The sequence below is a fragment of the Crocodylus porosus genome, unplaced genomic scaffold (assembly GCF_001723895.1).
Source record: "Crocodylus porosus isolate Cpor-Errol unplaced genomic scaffold, CroPor_comp1, whole genome shotgun sequence".
Classification (NCBI taxonomy): Eukaryota; Metazoa; Chordata; order Crocodylia; family Crocodylidae; genus Crocodylus; species Crocodylus porosus.
Window position 1 is genome coordinate 162,710,525 of NW_017728906.1, and position 15,562 is coordinate 162,726,086.

The window sequence follows — 15,562 nt, forward strand, 5'->3', positions numbered from 1 at the left end:
TCTACATGAAGGAGCCTGTATTCTGTACAGGCCACCTGGAGATTCTGCTGCCACCTTACAAAAATTTTAAAAAAAGCAAGCAAAGTTTTTAAAAATTAATTAGTCACAAAAATTATCCATAGGTGAGCTGAAGTAATAGCTCTCTGCCCCCCACGCTTGTGTGTTTATTTTTGGTATAATGCAGAGCTTTGTGCTGCCAATAGGGAAGAGAGAAGGGAACTGAAGCATATAGGAACTCAGTAAGGGTCAGCAGAGCTCTGGCACTGGTGGGGCAATATATGAGGCAGTTTGAAATGAGCACATAGCTGCTAAAGTGATCAGCTACAGAACATATAGCCATGGTTACATTTGAACAGTTTTCTTTAGTATTTGAAGTTAAACACTATTTGATATGAATGTGACATTTTGCATCTCTCAAGGTATGGGACTATGAGCAAGTTTAACACAAGGTAAGCCAGCTTGTGAATTTATGACATGTCAACTAAACTTATGGCAATTGCCCATGTGCGTTATTCCACAAGAAACATGAGGGAGTTTACTACTCAATGAAAGCAGGTCAAACTGTCTCATAAACTGAAGAGTGAGAAGGTACATTCAAGCACTTGTAAATTGTTCATGTCACCATCCTATAGCTTTGGTTTCAGGATATTTGCAGAATTAAAGAATCATTATCCTTTAATACTTGGTTCACATCTCATAAATGTTAACTTCATAAGTATATTTTAAAGTAAGGTAATTTTTTAAAAGAAAAACTGTCCAAGGAACATGTATGCAACAATGTGTATTCTGTGGCCAATTCTGAGGCCAGGCAATTTTCCAATACATAAAATTACAAGTACAATCATAAACGATAATCCATTACTACTACCACCACTATGACTAAATAATGTGCTGGGGAGTCAGTACATTTATCTAAACTCACTGGTTTTAAGTTATGTTGTCTTACCTTAAACAGGGAGGAGAACACATGAAAGGTATAAACTGCACAGGACCCATCAGAATCACACATGAGCTGGTTCATATGACTACGCCAGGCTTCTTCTGCATCATCACATGCAGCTGGTTGAAATGCAGCAAGGATGGCAGAAAAGAACGGTGACGGAGGAGGGGAGGCATTTCTGTCACCTTCACTAAAACTGTAGAAGAGAAAATAAACCATGTAAGTCTATTTCCATTTGACTTCCTGTTTTCAACTGCTTAGAACTTTCTGAAACTATCGCTTACTGAACTGTCCATGCTTGGTCTCTGACAAAAAACCCAAACATTTTAGAAAACTGGGCAAATACAGCACAGCTATTTTTGAGTAACAACAGAATAAAACACACATACATATTTCCCATTATAAAATCTGTTTCCACCCTCAGCATTCTTTGAATAGCTTAAATTCCAGATTTTTTCCTTTGGATCACAGACAAACAGCGTCATGGAGGAAAAGTACATTGTGAGTATTCTGACCAAATTGGTGTAGATATAACTTAGTACAGCCTATAAAAAACCTATAACAAAGTGTAGTAAGTTTAGAATTGGTTTTCCAGCTATGGTGGGTACATAGTAGACATCCATTTTCCCAGGGGAATTTTCAGAAAAAATCTTACAAGAAAGAATTCTTCCTGGAATGCTCTGGTACAACAGGGTAATGTGCTAATGGCTGCTTCTCCTATGGAGTGCTAAAATACTTGCTCCTGGTTACTCCCCCTTTGAAGTGATGTGTGCACATCGAGGGATACATCCCTGTGCTTCCCAACATGCAGGGCAAGCAAAGAGAAAGGCAGACTTCCTGTGTGATCTTCTGCTTCCTAACTTTTCCACAAGGGTCAGCCACAATCCAGTCTGAAGTGCACACCTCTAGATAGCTGCAGTGTTCATATACCAAGCCCTTAAATTTTCCAGTGTGCGCAATGAGGCAACCCTTCACAGAGCAGCCACACGTTTAGGGGAGTACCAAGAAGAAAGAGATATGACATGACCCCTACCCATGACACACAAGAAATCAGTGCTGAGGTTATATTGCTGATTCAGCTTTGAGTAGTTTACCATGCACACTTTGGCTAAGTACAGTCAAAGAGCCTGAGGCTGAATAAGTTCAATCTTTGCAGGTCAGTCTAAGCTGTGTAGATAGAACCAATCAGCAAGTGAACACACTTCACTTTTGATTCCAGAAATGCAGCTACATACTTGCAATGGCCCAGACCAGAAACTGGGAATGCTAGAGCATGCCTCCCTGCTCTGCTGGATCAGAAAGCTTGGGCCATCGCTAGCCTCCTCATCCTACAAGGGGTGGCTTGCAGGGGAGGTGCAAAGCATCCTGAGATGCTGGGGGACCATGAGTTAACTTGAATCTGGAGGGGATCTAGAATGGAAGTTCAGTAAACCAATTTAACCTAAATCAGGTAAGTTTATACTACATCCATCCAGGTTTATCTTAAACTGGCTTTGGCCATTTGGAAAGTGGTTTATGTGCACTGAACTTCTGTTGTGTTAAGAGATGTGAACCAGTCTCCAATCACTTATACTGATTTATGTGTCATTTCTGTCCCTAGCCTTTAATTATAACTGTCCTTTTATAAGGCTTGCTTAACACAGCTTTTAATGAAATATGCAGTGACTGGAACTATACAGATTATATATAAATCTTAGGGCTGTGCGAAGCTTCAGTCTGTGATTCGATTTGGCAGAGATATGGCCCAATTCGGTGTCTGAATCTCTGAATCCAAATTGAATCAGAGGACCCTTTAAACTCTCTGAATTGTATCAGAACCCTCCGAATTGATTCAGAGAGATTCAGAAAGATTTGGAGATTCGGACATAGAGACCATTTTAAATGTTTTTTCTACATACATCTAGGTAGCAGGGGCTCATGAGTGCTGTGATGCTGGGGCGCATGGAATATCCCACAGGAGTGCAGGGGGCTCGCCAGTGCGCTTGGCAGCAAACCCGGAAATGGACCAGAAGCAGTTCTGGTCCACTTCCGGTTCTGCCAGGGAAAGTGCTGGGGGGTCCCCCAACACCTCACCCGGCTCAATGACTGGTGCCTTCTGGGTTTGAAGGGGGCACCTGGGGACCCCTGTGGCCAATCACTGAGCTGGGGAGGTGCAGAGGGTCCCTGCAGCACGCTCCCCAGCAAATCAGGAAGTCGACTGGAAGTACTTCTGGTCCATTTCTGGGTTCGCCACTGAACACGTAGAGGCCCCACGCACACCTGTGGGATGCTCCATGCACCCCAGCATCACAGTGTTCACAAGCTGTGCCTGCTACCTCAAGGTATGTAGAAAAAACTTTTAAAGTTGTGTCTATGTCCAAATCGCTGATTCTCCGAATCCGCATCGAATCTTCAGATTCAGATTCAGCCTAATCAAATCAGGGACAGCGATTCAAATCAACGAATTGAATCACTGTCCCTGATCAAATACGGCCTGCTTTGCACACCCCTAATAAATCTCATTCAATTTCTGCTATAAAGGATGTTTTGCTTCAGTTTTAGTAAATATAGTTGAGCAGAAAGATGTTATGAAGTTTTTTTCAACAGTCATGAACTCAAGGGAACTTTAACACAGCTCTGGCCAAAATAGCTAGTAGGGTTATATACTTTATGAAGGCATGTTAAAAAAATGCAATCCTTGTCTATATCTTTGATCTGTGCAGTAGAGGATCTTCATGTACTCCAACAATATGCAAGCACCTGGCAAGAGCAAATTGCTCTAGTCTGTTGCCTTTTTCTTCAGTTTCTATTATATCCAGGCTAAGGCTATCACTGCATTCAAATGCCACTGGGAGTTCATTTGTAGAGCCAGAAAGGTCATCTTCATGTACAGTAGTATCCTCCTCTTCATGTGCAGCCTGAGGGAGAATTTAAACAGCAATCATGTCTCAGATGTAACAGTACATTTAGAAGGGATTTCAGCTAATAAGCAGAAAAGTTTATATATAGAAAGATATTTAACAACATTTGTTAAGTAGTGAAACTATAAAGTGACAATAGTTATCATTGATGACTAAAATTAAGATATTCTTGTTCAGAAATATTGTGTACATTTGTACAATCCATTCTCTTTATCAAGATATTTTAAAGAAACTTGCTTGTTCCCATCAAGTTATTTCTACCAGATTTCAACATATTTGGCAGGGCAATAGGAAAGTATTTTATCAGAAAAGGAACAGGGTTCCTGTTATTGTCTAACGATTATCGCCATTTATCATTTTCAGTGTCCAAGAGAGTGCTAGAATCTTTTCGGAATATATTTCAAGAACAGACCCTGCCTGAAAGACCATATGCCAGTTTTGGTAATGAAGAATAATAATCAGTATGTTTTTCATTCAAAGGGATTCCAAAGTACTTTACAAAATTAATATAGGGATTACACTTTCACTGTTTAGAAAGACAAAAGCCGTTTTTTGTCTTTTGAACCTTTTATGCTTAGAATAAAATCATCTCTCTCAGTGATCCCAGTCCAGATCCAAGCCCCTTGCATTCTCCTGACACTTTCTTCCCATCCCAGTCTAACATTAGTTTGAACAAGATCAGTTCAGTTACAGTCCTCTTTACTTTTCCTGCTCTTCTGCATCCACACTGGGGTATTTACAAATCAGCATCTGTTGGGCATCTTAACATCACACTGGGCTTATCCACACAAGATGTTGACTAGTTTAGGCTACTGCGCAGTAGCATCACTGAAAGGCATTCGCCAGCACTACTGGTCAGTAACTTCAGTCACTGTGCATTTATTTAGTACTTGCTTGTACTAAATATATTATGCCTACCTAACCAGATTTCCTTCTGGTTAGGGGTGGTCCCATAATGCATTATATAACTGATTTGGAGGAACACATTATATGGGATTTGAAGACAATAGCTGTCTTTTCACAACAGACTTGCTCAGTTCTTATTGTAAATTCAGGATAACACAAATTCTGCTTTTTCTCAGCATTCCTATCAGAAAGGACAGGAGAAAGTGCCATCAGGGCCCAGCTATGGTGGGCTTAGTTGTTTGTTTTTTTTATAAACAAAAAGGAAAAGGCAAGGTTTTGGGCCCAGGCCAGAAGAAATCAGCTCAAGAATCAATTTTTTTTAAAAGTAGAAATGAACAACCAAAAGAAAATTAGATGTTGCTCTCAAGTATTGCACAGTTTATGCACTGTATGCTTTCCTCTGATGAAATAACTGGCCTTTGCCACATTCAGATATAGGGTATTACACTAGATGGACCATTAATTTGATTGTGAAAATATCAGCATGCTTGCTGGAAAGGAGTGGCTTCAAGTTGGATTGGGAGAATGGAGAAAGGAAAAAAGAAGCAACAAGAGACAAAAGAAAGGAGAGGTGTAAAGAGGCAATGGACTGTAAAGAGTTAAGTTTAGATCAGCTTTCAAAATCTGAAGGGCTTAAATACTAACAATAGGAGCTTTGGAAATAAATGTTACAGAGATTTGAATTTCTGAACTGTTTAGCTTCCCCCATTATGGCCTTCTGGCCTTCTAATTTCTTAGTGTTGTACTGACTGTTCAAATCATTGCTTTTAATGAGAAAGAGAAAGGCATTTCATTTTTTTCCAAAATGGTGCCATCTTGTTGTTTCTTTAATACTAGCTCTACCTTTTGTGCCTCACAAACTACTTTTTGGGTCTTTCAGAGTTATTAAGGATCTTTAAAGGGAACCACGGACTCAGAAAAAGCTTCCATTCTTGTTACTAATCCCACTGTTTGTTGCTCAGAACAATGCAACAAATGACAACTGAGACTGGAAGATTCCACATCTTTACTTGCTTGTGAAATGCCTAGCCTACTTCTTACAGGGTGCATCTACATATGCAATTAATATGATGTGATAAACAGGTGCAGCTTGTGCCGGAGTCAGCTGCTCCTGGGTGCAGTGTCTACACATGTGCCCTGGGACAACAGCAGTTTAAGCCAGGGCAGAGTAGCCCTAGCAGTAGGTTCAGGGGTTCAGCCCTGGGCTCCAGGTGGTGGGGTCAGACAGCAGAGTGGCTGGTGGGGACATAAGAGTGCTAAAGTGTGCAGTCATGCAGCAGGCAGTTGCTGCACTTAGCAGTACCCTCTCATGCTCCAGCCAGCCCCTGCCACCATCTACACTTGTGTTTCATTGCCCTTAATTACTCTGCTGTAAGTGTAATTAATATTGGCTTACATGTAGACATTGACACTTTATGGCAGAGCTAACTGTTCAACTTTGCAGTAAAGCGCATGTGTAGATACACCCACAGAGTACCAAAAAGTAACAACTCCTCTGTGTTGCTGATCTTTCAGAACTCCTGAGAAAAATACAGACAGAGGAAATGGGGAAGAGGAACTTTGTATTTACTAGGTTAGTCTGACACTTGCAGTTGAACATCTCTCAACTAAACATTAGAAGAATTATTTTGTTTGTATGCAGTTAAACATCAAACTTCCCACGTAAACAGGCATTTTAGCTCTGTTTATATGTTGACCCTAGATTGTTTTGAAACTAGGCTGTACACTGGTAGCAAGAAACTTGTTAAAAAGCATTAAGAAAGCTTTTCAAATAAAGCTTGTCAAATGCCACTATTATCTTGTGTTTCCAAGTCTCCTTCAGTTTGGTTATGTGCTTCATAAACGTTAAACCTGTTTCAGGACTAGTCTATTCTGTGCATTAGCTCAACAGTTTACCTGTGTTTTTTTCCTTCTCCTCCCCTTTTTTTTTTTTTTACAATATGAATGCCTTCAACCTTGTTTCAGACATGAGGACTGATGAATTACATGGATTTTCATAGTGCTAGTTTAAAAAAACCAATAATCAGACCAACATGAAGCAAGTGATATTTATGAATAGTGGTCAAATACTCTGAATTTATAAATCAATAATTATTAATAGGATTCTAAAAACATACAGTGACACTGGCATCAGGCAGTCTGTAGTCATATTCTACAAAAGAAGCTCTTTGACTATATCTAGTTGGAATAAGACCAATGCCAGCACAATTCAACTCCATTTATTTACTTCTCTTGCCTCACTTATGCTCCTATTTTGTAGGATATTCGCAACTCAGCCACAACAAGGAAAGCCTGGCAACTCCATTGTGTCATAATGCTACAACAAAAATATTGAAATTACTGGAGACTATATGTATTACTTATTTTTCTCCCTTTTCTTTTCTAGCATGTGTGCATGTGTTTATGAATGTGCGAGAAAGAGAGGGAGGGAGGAAGAAGAACTCAGAAAGTCATAAATGGAAGAAGAGCCTAAAAGAAAAAATAAACCCTGCTAGAAACATTGATAAGGAAGATTGGCTAAAAAACTATATAGAACCAAACTCTTGTCTCGGGTGTGGTTGGCTTTACAGAGCTACATAGAATTGGTTTTTACCCCTTTTTGTCTAAATGAAGCTTAATACTACAATTGGGCATTTAATATTCAGGCAGTATGCTAAAAAGCAAGAATGAAGTTCAATGAATACAACTGTACAAAAGTTTCCCACATTCAAAAAAGTCTCAGAGTACATGCATACACCCACACCCTAGTTAGCGTATTGCCCTTTAAAATCAGTATGAAGAACATGAGAAGTATTCTTTAAGCACTGCAACTTCAGACTCATACATTTATCTTGCCATTAGTCAGAGGCATTCTTGCTGTATGTAAAATACTTGATTTAAAATCCTCCTTCACTAAAATCAAATCAATTTACTAGAAAGAGACCAATGTAAAAATAAAGTGTATCTGTCACACAGGAATGTGTGAATACATACATTAGAAACCCACAACAAACAAAGGGAGATAGAGGGAATCTAATCATCCAGGCAATGAAATTCCCTCATGGAATTTTAAAAACAACAGCAAAAAGTTAATATAAGAGGAACTGTAATAAAAAAAATTACCAAAACCCCCTTCACCTTAGAGACTTCAGACACTTGGAGATTGTTCATATCAGGCAAAGAGACTTCAAAGTTAGATGTTCTCATGTTAAAATGAGGAGGGTCTGCTGAGGTTGTATCACATGATGTAGACAGTGAGTCTATGTGATTTGTATCCTCAGAGGGAGAAAGAGTTATGATCTGTTAAAAAAACACAAAAAAAAGAAGTATGAAGCAACTCTGCCACACGGCTTTTTTCTATACACAAGATATGAACATTGGGTTAATGTCATCTTTGTACTACTGTTTAGTATCTTGTGTACTTATTCATCTTATAATATTTTAAATGCTTTCCTTTAAATCGTTTTAAGCATCCCAGTAACAAATACTTAAAAATCTAATGCTGCTCACAAAAATGGAACCTTGCTACATTTTCTAAATTTTGCATACCCAAAGAATTTCACATCAGCCACTTACACAAATCTGGGATACAATAGCTCACTGAAAAAGTGCTACTTATCAGATTTGACGTTTCCTGTGTTTAGAACTTGAATCAAACTTTTTTTTACATTTGCAACTGAAGGCAAAGCAAACAGCAAGGAGGCATTCAGAAACCTGAAACTTGTTCTGCAGTTCCAGCTGACCAGGTTCCATGTAGGCAAGAGAAATGTAAAAAGTCAGTTTATTAAAAAGCGCTATTTATAATCTATAATTGAACAACTTACAAGGTCTGAGTGTTCCAAGATTTGGCTTGTTGTTAGGTCCTCCTCCTCTGATGACTCATCAGAGTCCTCATGGTTCATTTTATTTAGACTGGGTGTACTTCCTGAGAGCTGGCTTTCCTCCAGAAGCTGCATATCACACTTGTCCAGACTATCTAGAGAACGTCTGCGCACTCCCCAGTTGAAATTGTCCATACTCTCACCCTGAAACCATACACAGATTAGTTTGCTTTCCTTGTCATCATATTAGTGGTTTGGAAAGTAATTTTATAATTTGTTCTAATTTAACAGAAGAATTGTTTTGACAGGCTATCTAGTACAATTCCAATATGAATGCAATTTTAAGCAACAAAGTATGCTGGAACTTTTGACATTTTTTAAGATTTCATCTGGAAGTAAGAGCATAAGCATGGAAATGAAAGTTAAATGGGTATTCATTATTTGAATATTAAGTATTTTTTCATGCTTTAACTAGTTAAAAAAATACTTTTATATTTTCATAAGCATGTCTATGTAAATCTCAGTATCAATGAAACAGTGGTAGGCTAGATAAAAAAAATAAAAGCAACCTGAAAAGATTTTTCCCATGTTATTTTAAAACATTAGGAACAAAAATTTGTTATATCTTTATAGCAATATTTCCATAGCAAACCATATGTTAAAGATTTTAGAGTCTCTGTATTACATATATGAACACAATAATGAAAAGCAGAGTTAAAGTATATTTGAATGCAGCTCTTAAGACAGCATGCATAACGCAATAGCTAAAGCAGCACAGCTTTTTTACTTTTATTTTAGGTCTAAGACTGATTGTTTTCCCCCAACAGTAAGAGGACTAGTTTGGAATTAGATTCCACTTTTTAAAAGGACACAGGCAGCTTGGAAATCCAGTTTCTGTCTGAACATCCAATACTTACTTTAGGTTCTGATCCTACACACAATTATATAAACATGAGTTAATTTTAAGCGTTATGCATAATTATTTTCAGAACTGGGAAAACTTGCAAATGAAAGGAATTAAAACTATTTTCCATTATTTACTTTATGCATTACCAGTGCTTTGCAGATAGACCATTTCACTAATCTGTGATCAAGTTAGGGGCTGTTCCTGTCAACGCTTAAACATAAGCATAACTTAATTTCTTTGCGCAGGCCCTCTGGAATGACAAGGGCCTTCCACAAGTACAAGTGTCCACCCATGTAAACCCAATGGAAGGCCCCAAGACTACATACTTTTCACCCTTACTTAAAAGGCCCTTATAACACATCAACATGAAAAAAATTATAGAGGAGAATTATTTTTTACAGTTCACAAATTTCATTTTAAATCAGTACTCTAGAAGAAAAAAAAAATCCTAAAAAAATTAGGTGTTACAGATGAAGCATTTTATAGGAACCAATTAGGCTGCATCCATGCAGAATAAAACCCTACATAATAGGCCTTTTTTCATCAAGCTAGTTAAGCAACTTTAGGCAAAGAAATAGTCCCATTGAGTTTTATACCACTGCTTTACTAAAAAGAGGTCAAGAAGTGTATAAGCAGCAATGAATTCAGGTGGCAAACTTATTTTAAATCAATCATTACATCATTTTGGATCTATGCTTTTTAATGAAAAGAAATTTAACAGATCAATGCTGAGCAGAAAAGCTCTGCACAGCAAAGTGAACTAGCCCTTCAGGACTGAAGACAGAGGAAAATAAAAACAAGGAAGGATGTATACAGCTCTAGTAGCTATGTCAAGTGAAAAATTTGGTTGATCCTCTGGAGTCAACAGCAAACTGACAATGAAGCCAGGGAGTTAGATACAGTGTTAGAAGAATATTTTAATTTTCATATTTGGAGTTAGGATCCAGAGGTCATCATTAGAAAAGAAGAGAAACCACATTCAATGAGTAAGAAAGTTTGCCTCCTGGAATTGTAAAAAACTATTTTAGATTTTCCTACTATTTGTATATTTTAGTTAATTGCTTTTCATCCCAACATGAAAGCCACAAGCAACTGCATCAGTGGAACATCTCCACAAGACACCAGTTGTCTCTCAGAAAATACACTGGTTTCATGCTTGTTCTCATGATGCCAAATGCTAGTCAAATTTCTACTGGTTTTACTTGGCAGCTGGTACAACAGAAGTTTGACAGTAATTTTTTCTGGTGCTAATCCTTCTTGAAATTGCTCAAGGAAGAAAGACTGGGGCAAAAGGATGAGAAATAAAACGGAAGGCAATGCATGGTAAATGTAATAAGCAAAAAGTGGGGAAGACAGAGTGAAAGGAAATACAACAAAGGAAAAGAAACCATAGATGCATGAGAGGAGGATAGCAGAAAAGGTGAAATATTCATAAAGTAACTGGGAGGGCCTGATCTTGTCAATAAATACAAACTGGCACTGAATTCAGTGAGTAGCTGGCATATGTATAATATGGCAGGATTTCTGCATCATAAAAAAAAAATTGTTGAAAAAAAACAATCAAAATTATCAAGGGAGAAGGATTGCTATGAGAGGCTATTCTTCTCTACTTGCAGTTAAAGAGAATTCACCTATACTGTAAAGATACTAGTAATGAACACAAGTCATTCCAATGAAAATCAGCCATTTCAACCCCTAAAACATGGCAAGATGTTACAGGAGACCCTAACAATCATAATTATTTAGTAGTTGGGTTAGATCTGCTCTGCATGCACTCTAACCATGACTACAATCTATACTGAAATTGGGACTTCTGTGTTTAAATAAAAGGGAACAGAACCCCCAGGACTCTTTACCAGGAGGATCAATGTTGTCTCCCCAACAAGCTCACAGGAATCACACTAACCTTATTCAGACAAGAATTCACTTTGCTTGGTTGACAAGTTATAACTAACTTTGAATACAAATAGCATGGTACCTAAACATAAATGTTGTGCATTTAAACTAGCTATGCCCTAGTAATCTGAGAATATACAGAATTTCAATATGCTTTTGTCTGGAGCATAAGCTTTTTGGGACAGAGGCCATTTTTTATTTGTTTCTACAGCACCTAGCCCAGTGTGGCTGTTACTAGAAACAGACAGGCAACATTGTTGCTGCTGTTTGCTATCTTGTACTAAGTTCTTGTGTTGTTTCAATTTTTTACATGAAGTTGAAAGGTTACAGATTTAGGCCCCAATCCTGCAAAAAAAGCACACCTTACCTCATAGGCTGTGTGAAATTTTGCCAGCTGTTTCGTTATGATGGTGTTTTGACTTGTTTCGAGTTCAAAACAACAAAATTGAAACAAAATGAAAGGCTTCAAAACAGCCTCAAAATGAAATGAGGGAGTCCAAACATTTTGAAACTTTTGAAATGTTCTGAATTTTGAAGCTGAAGCTGTGCTTGCTTGCAGGGAAACAGAAAGTAAGGAGAGGGAGGGGGAAGTGGGGGGAAGGGCTGCTCTGACATTGACTATGTAGCTGGGCAGTGACTGTGATCCTTCCCTGAGGTCCCTTCCAATCCCAGTGCTCTGGGGTCCCAGCACTGGTGAGGGTGTGCCTTAGCACATACACGAAGTCACAGGTCACGAGTTTTGCTTGTCAACAGCTTGAGGTGCAGTTTCCCAGAAACCTCTTCACCTATCTCCTTGAAACCTGGCAGGCTTCATGGCCTCATAACATGCTACCATGCCAGCTGTTTTCACCCTCCTGTGCCTTCACACTTACAAGTAACACGAGTTTTGCTTTCAAGAATTTGAGATGCAGTTTCCCAGAAACCGCTGCACCTATCTCCTTGAAACTTGACAGACTTTGTGGCCTCAGCTTTGTGTTTTCGTTTGAATCAGGAAAGAAATGATAAAGTTATAGGCAGTTTCATGATTCCCCATTACAGCCTATGGGAGAAACATCAAAACGTGTCAAAACAGCAAAACAGTTTTGACAAAATGAAATGGAACGGTGTTTCAAAATGAAATGAAACTCTGTCCCTTCAAAACGGCAAAACAGAAGTCGAAATGAAATGGTGCTGTTTCACACAGCCCTATTAATTTGACTCTTACAACTTGTTTTATTGCAATAAATTTGATTGACAGGTCATGTGAGCAGTTAAGCATGAATAGTTTTACAGTATTATAGAAATACAATGCCAGCAAAATTGTTTTTCATTTAGGGAGAAATTTGGACTATTGAAGGACATAACAGAGGCTGCATATTTCAGTTTTACTAGCATACTAATAGGAACAAAGGTACCACATGAACTTCAGTGTGGAAATTAAGAATGGTCAGTTACTTAACACTGAACAAATGCTACAACTTTGTTGTATTTTATTATATTCTTAATGAGACATTAATTTTAAGTTTTTTAGTTTCTGTGTTCTAGTTGTGTACTGAAATTATTTAGAAAGACAACTGGTTATTTTGTAAAACATAAAATAAAAAGTGAGTGAATTTTGCCTAAAATCAATTAGTTTTTTGAAAAAGTTATTTTAAAAACACAAAAAATCACATTCATATAAAAATTCAACCCAAATTAATTTAATGATTTAAAAATCAATCTTTCTAGCTGTCTGAAGTATTTCTAGAGTAGGCCAGCAAAAGAAACACCCTACTTCACATTCTTTCGCTCCCCTCCCCCCAACTCGCTCTCTCCAAAAGAGAAAAAAAAGCTGTGATATTCTTTTATATAAACATTTGCAATAATGCATAGCATCTACTAGCACATCTGAGTTCAAATAACATTATCTTACCTGAAGTTCCTGGATAGCAGATATAATAGATAGAAAAACAAATAAAAAAGTCTATTTAAAATTACTGTATTAAAGATTCCATAGACTTAAAACATTTGTTCTACAATAGTAAATAATGCCATCAGATAATCTACTGTCCTACCTTGAATTTTAAAAAAATATTGTATCATGTGTTTTGACCTCTTTATTAAATAGCAAACATTCACATCTTGTGACCTGGGAATGATGCACTCAGTATCGACCTGTTCATATTGTAAGTGTTTCCAAAATAGATGCTTGCGTTTGTGCCACTCTGAGCTTCCCAACACTGTTTTATTCATATTTATGCATATCAAATTCAGACCTGATGCCAGTGGTATGATGAAGTCATAGAGAAATGACCTTGCACAGCAGGGCTGAATTTTTTCAAAATGTTAGATTTACAGTATGTCAAAAGAGTGGAAAGTTTAGTAACAGAACATACATTAGATTGTTCAGTGATGCTGCCATCGTTCAAATGATTTCCAGGGATTAATTTAGTCTGGGTTAGATTTTGGCCTACAAAGTCTGAGGTATGAGGCTTTTCATATAGTGTTTGAGGTTTTTGTTAAATGTATTTTTAGTTTTCATTCTATGTAAAAACAGAGAAGTTGGATACTTGCTCCAAGGGCACCAAAATATAGGTTTAAATTTAAAGATTAAGAAAGAGAAAGCTCTATCATCAGCAGTTCAATTCTGGGAAAGCCAAAACATATAAATCTGCAGTGGAGATTACTCCCAGAAAGGAGGAACTAGTTACTCCAGGAAATTTATTCTCCATTTCTACCTGACTCCATAACTGTTACATATTTGGTATGGTCAGTGGTAAGGTCACTGAAAGTCTTCCCTATGATGAGGCCTAACTCAGTAATAGGAATTAATCTGTTTTAGAGTATTAACTTTTTAAATTTACAATGAATTACCACTACAAGGTATGTTGCACACCTCAACCAAGCATGATTGGCTGGTTTTATGTTACAGCCATTTACCCCATTCTTGTATTTGATATTACCTAATTTAGCCTCAGTCCTGAAATTAAACATATTGTCAAATCTTTTCAGAATCAGGGCCTAAATTCTGGGACAGGGATGAGCCTGTGCCAGGTTTAAGGAGCACCAATCTAGTTGAAGGCCTTCTAATCTTGATTAATGCTACTACTCCTGCATAGTAGTAAGAGGTTGCTAGTTGGTTTGCTGTCTTGTATACCTTTTAAATCTTGGCTCTGGCTAAATACTGAACCTTTCTTCTACCATCTGATTTCAGTAGCTGAAGGGAAGAAATAATTCCCTTAATTTTCAGCCAGTGAATAAGGAGTAATCCTGTTTGCATGATTCTTGTGCTATTTTATCATTCTGATAATTGATCCAACAAAATCAACATCCAAATAGGGTTATAAAATAGGGTTATAAATTATGACTATATTGTAAATGAATATATAACAACTGCAACCATTTTTTAAAGACAAAAGGAAATTGCTGTTATAATTATCTGGTGTGTGAAAGTTTCCCCAAACAGCTCTGTCCACATACTTCAACCCTTGCAAATCAAAACCCTTGCTTTTCCAGTTGAGGGACCACTTTGGGTAGAGGCTGCCAATCATAACAACAACATTTTGATGTGGAGAGTATGACAAAACAACCAGCTTGGAAAATAGGGAAGGAGAGAGGCCTCATGAAATCTCTCTTCTATCTCATCAATGGAAAGAAAAGTTTGCAGATATATCATCTGACTACTCCTAGTAATGGGAATGTTGGACTGCCTCTCTGCTCCTAGTAATGACCAGTGGTGGGGGTGCAGGTGAACTCTGCTGCACACATTTCTTCTCAAGGCTAAGAGTGATGTCTGAGCAAATTCATATCCAATCTGCATCTCCACTGTGGCAAGACAGACCTGCTGAGCTATCAGGTTGGTCAAAGGTTTGCATTCTAAATGCACGTACCTGGATTTTTAACAATGTGAGATATCTCACATTGGATATGAACTTCTTGTTCATTTCTGTCCAACTTAAGAACTATTCACCATTGATACAGACTTGTTGAACAGTTTAACAATTTTAAAAAATTCCACAGCCCAACAACTCTGTCCCTCAACTGTATGATGCACACTTAATTGCATTTCCTTTGTAGCAGTTGTAATTAAAGATTAACTGACAGACTTCACCTGCCAAGACCTGATGTCAGGCCCTCAGGGTTCTGTTTTACTCCTGCAAGACCGGATGAAATCATTAACACCTAAAGAGAGGAGAGGCTGTCTACCTTTAAGTGCTGGTGATTTCATTAACTGTTGTGGGAGTAGACAGAACCT

At 37.8% G+C, this 15,562-nt stretch overlaps 1 protein-coding gene across 8 annotated transcripts in view; it reads right to left on the reverse strand.

Annotated features, from left to right (window-relative positions):
• Positions 1-15,562, reverse strand: part of FRY (FRY microtubule binding protein) — a 379,103-nt gene that overhangs the window by 34,279 nt on the left and 329,262 nt on the right. For 5 of the 8 annotated variants that reach the window (XM_019530102.1, XM_019530098.1, XM_019530096.1 and 2 more), the window contains 6 exons: positions 13,241-13,249; positions 8,550-8,750; positions 7,864-8,025; positions 7,558-7,563; positions 3,680-3,837; positions 947-1,136 (listed from right to left, as the gene is read on the reverse strand). In XM_019530102.1, the coding sequence (XP_019385647.1) occupies positions 947-1,136; positions 3,680-3,837; positions 7,558-7,563; positions 7,864-8,025; positions 8,550-8,750; positions 13,241-13,249 (726 nt within the window). The remainder of the gene's footprint in view (positions 1-946; positions 1,137-3,679; positions 3,838-7,557; positions 7,564-7,863; positions 8,026-8,549; positions 8,751-13,240; positions 13,250-15,562) is intronic. The other 3 variants (XM_019530097.1, XM_019530099.1, XM_019530103.1) reach the window with 1 other exon arrangement.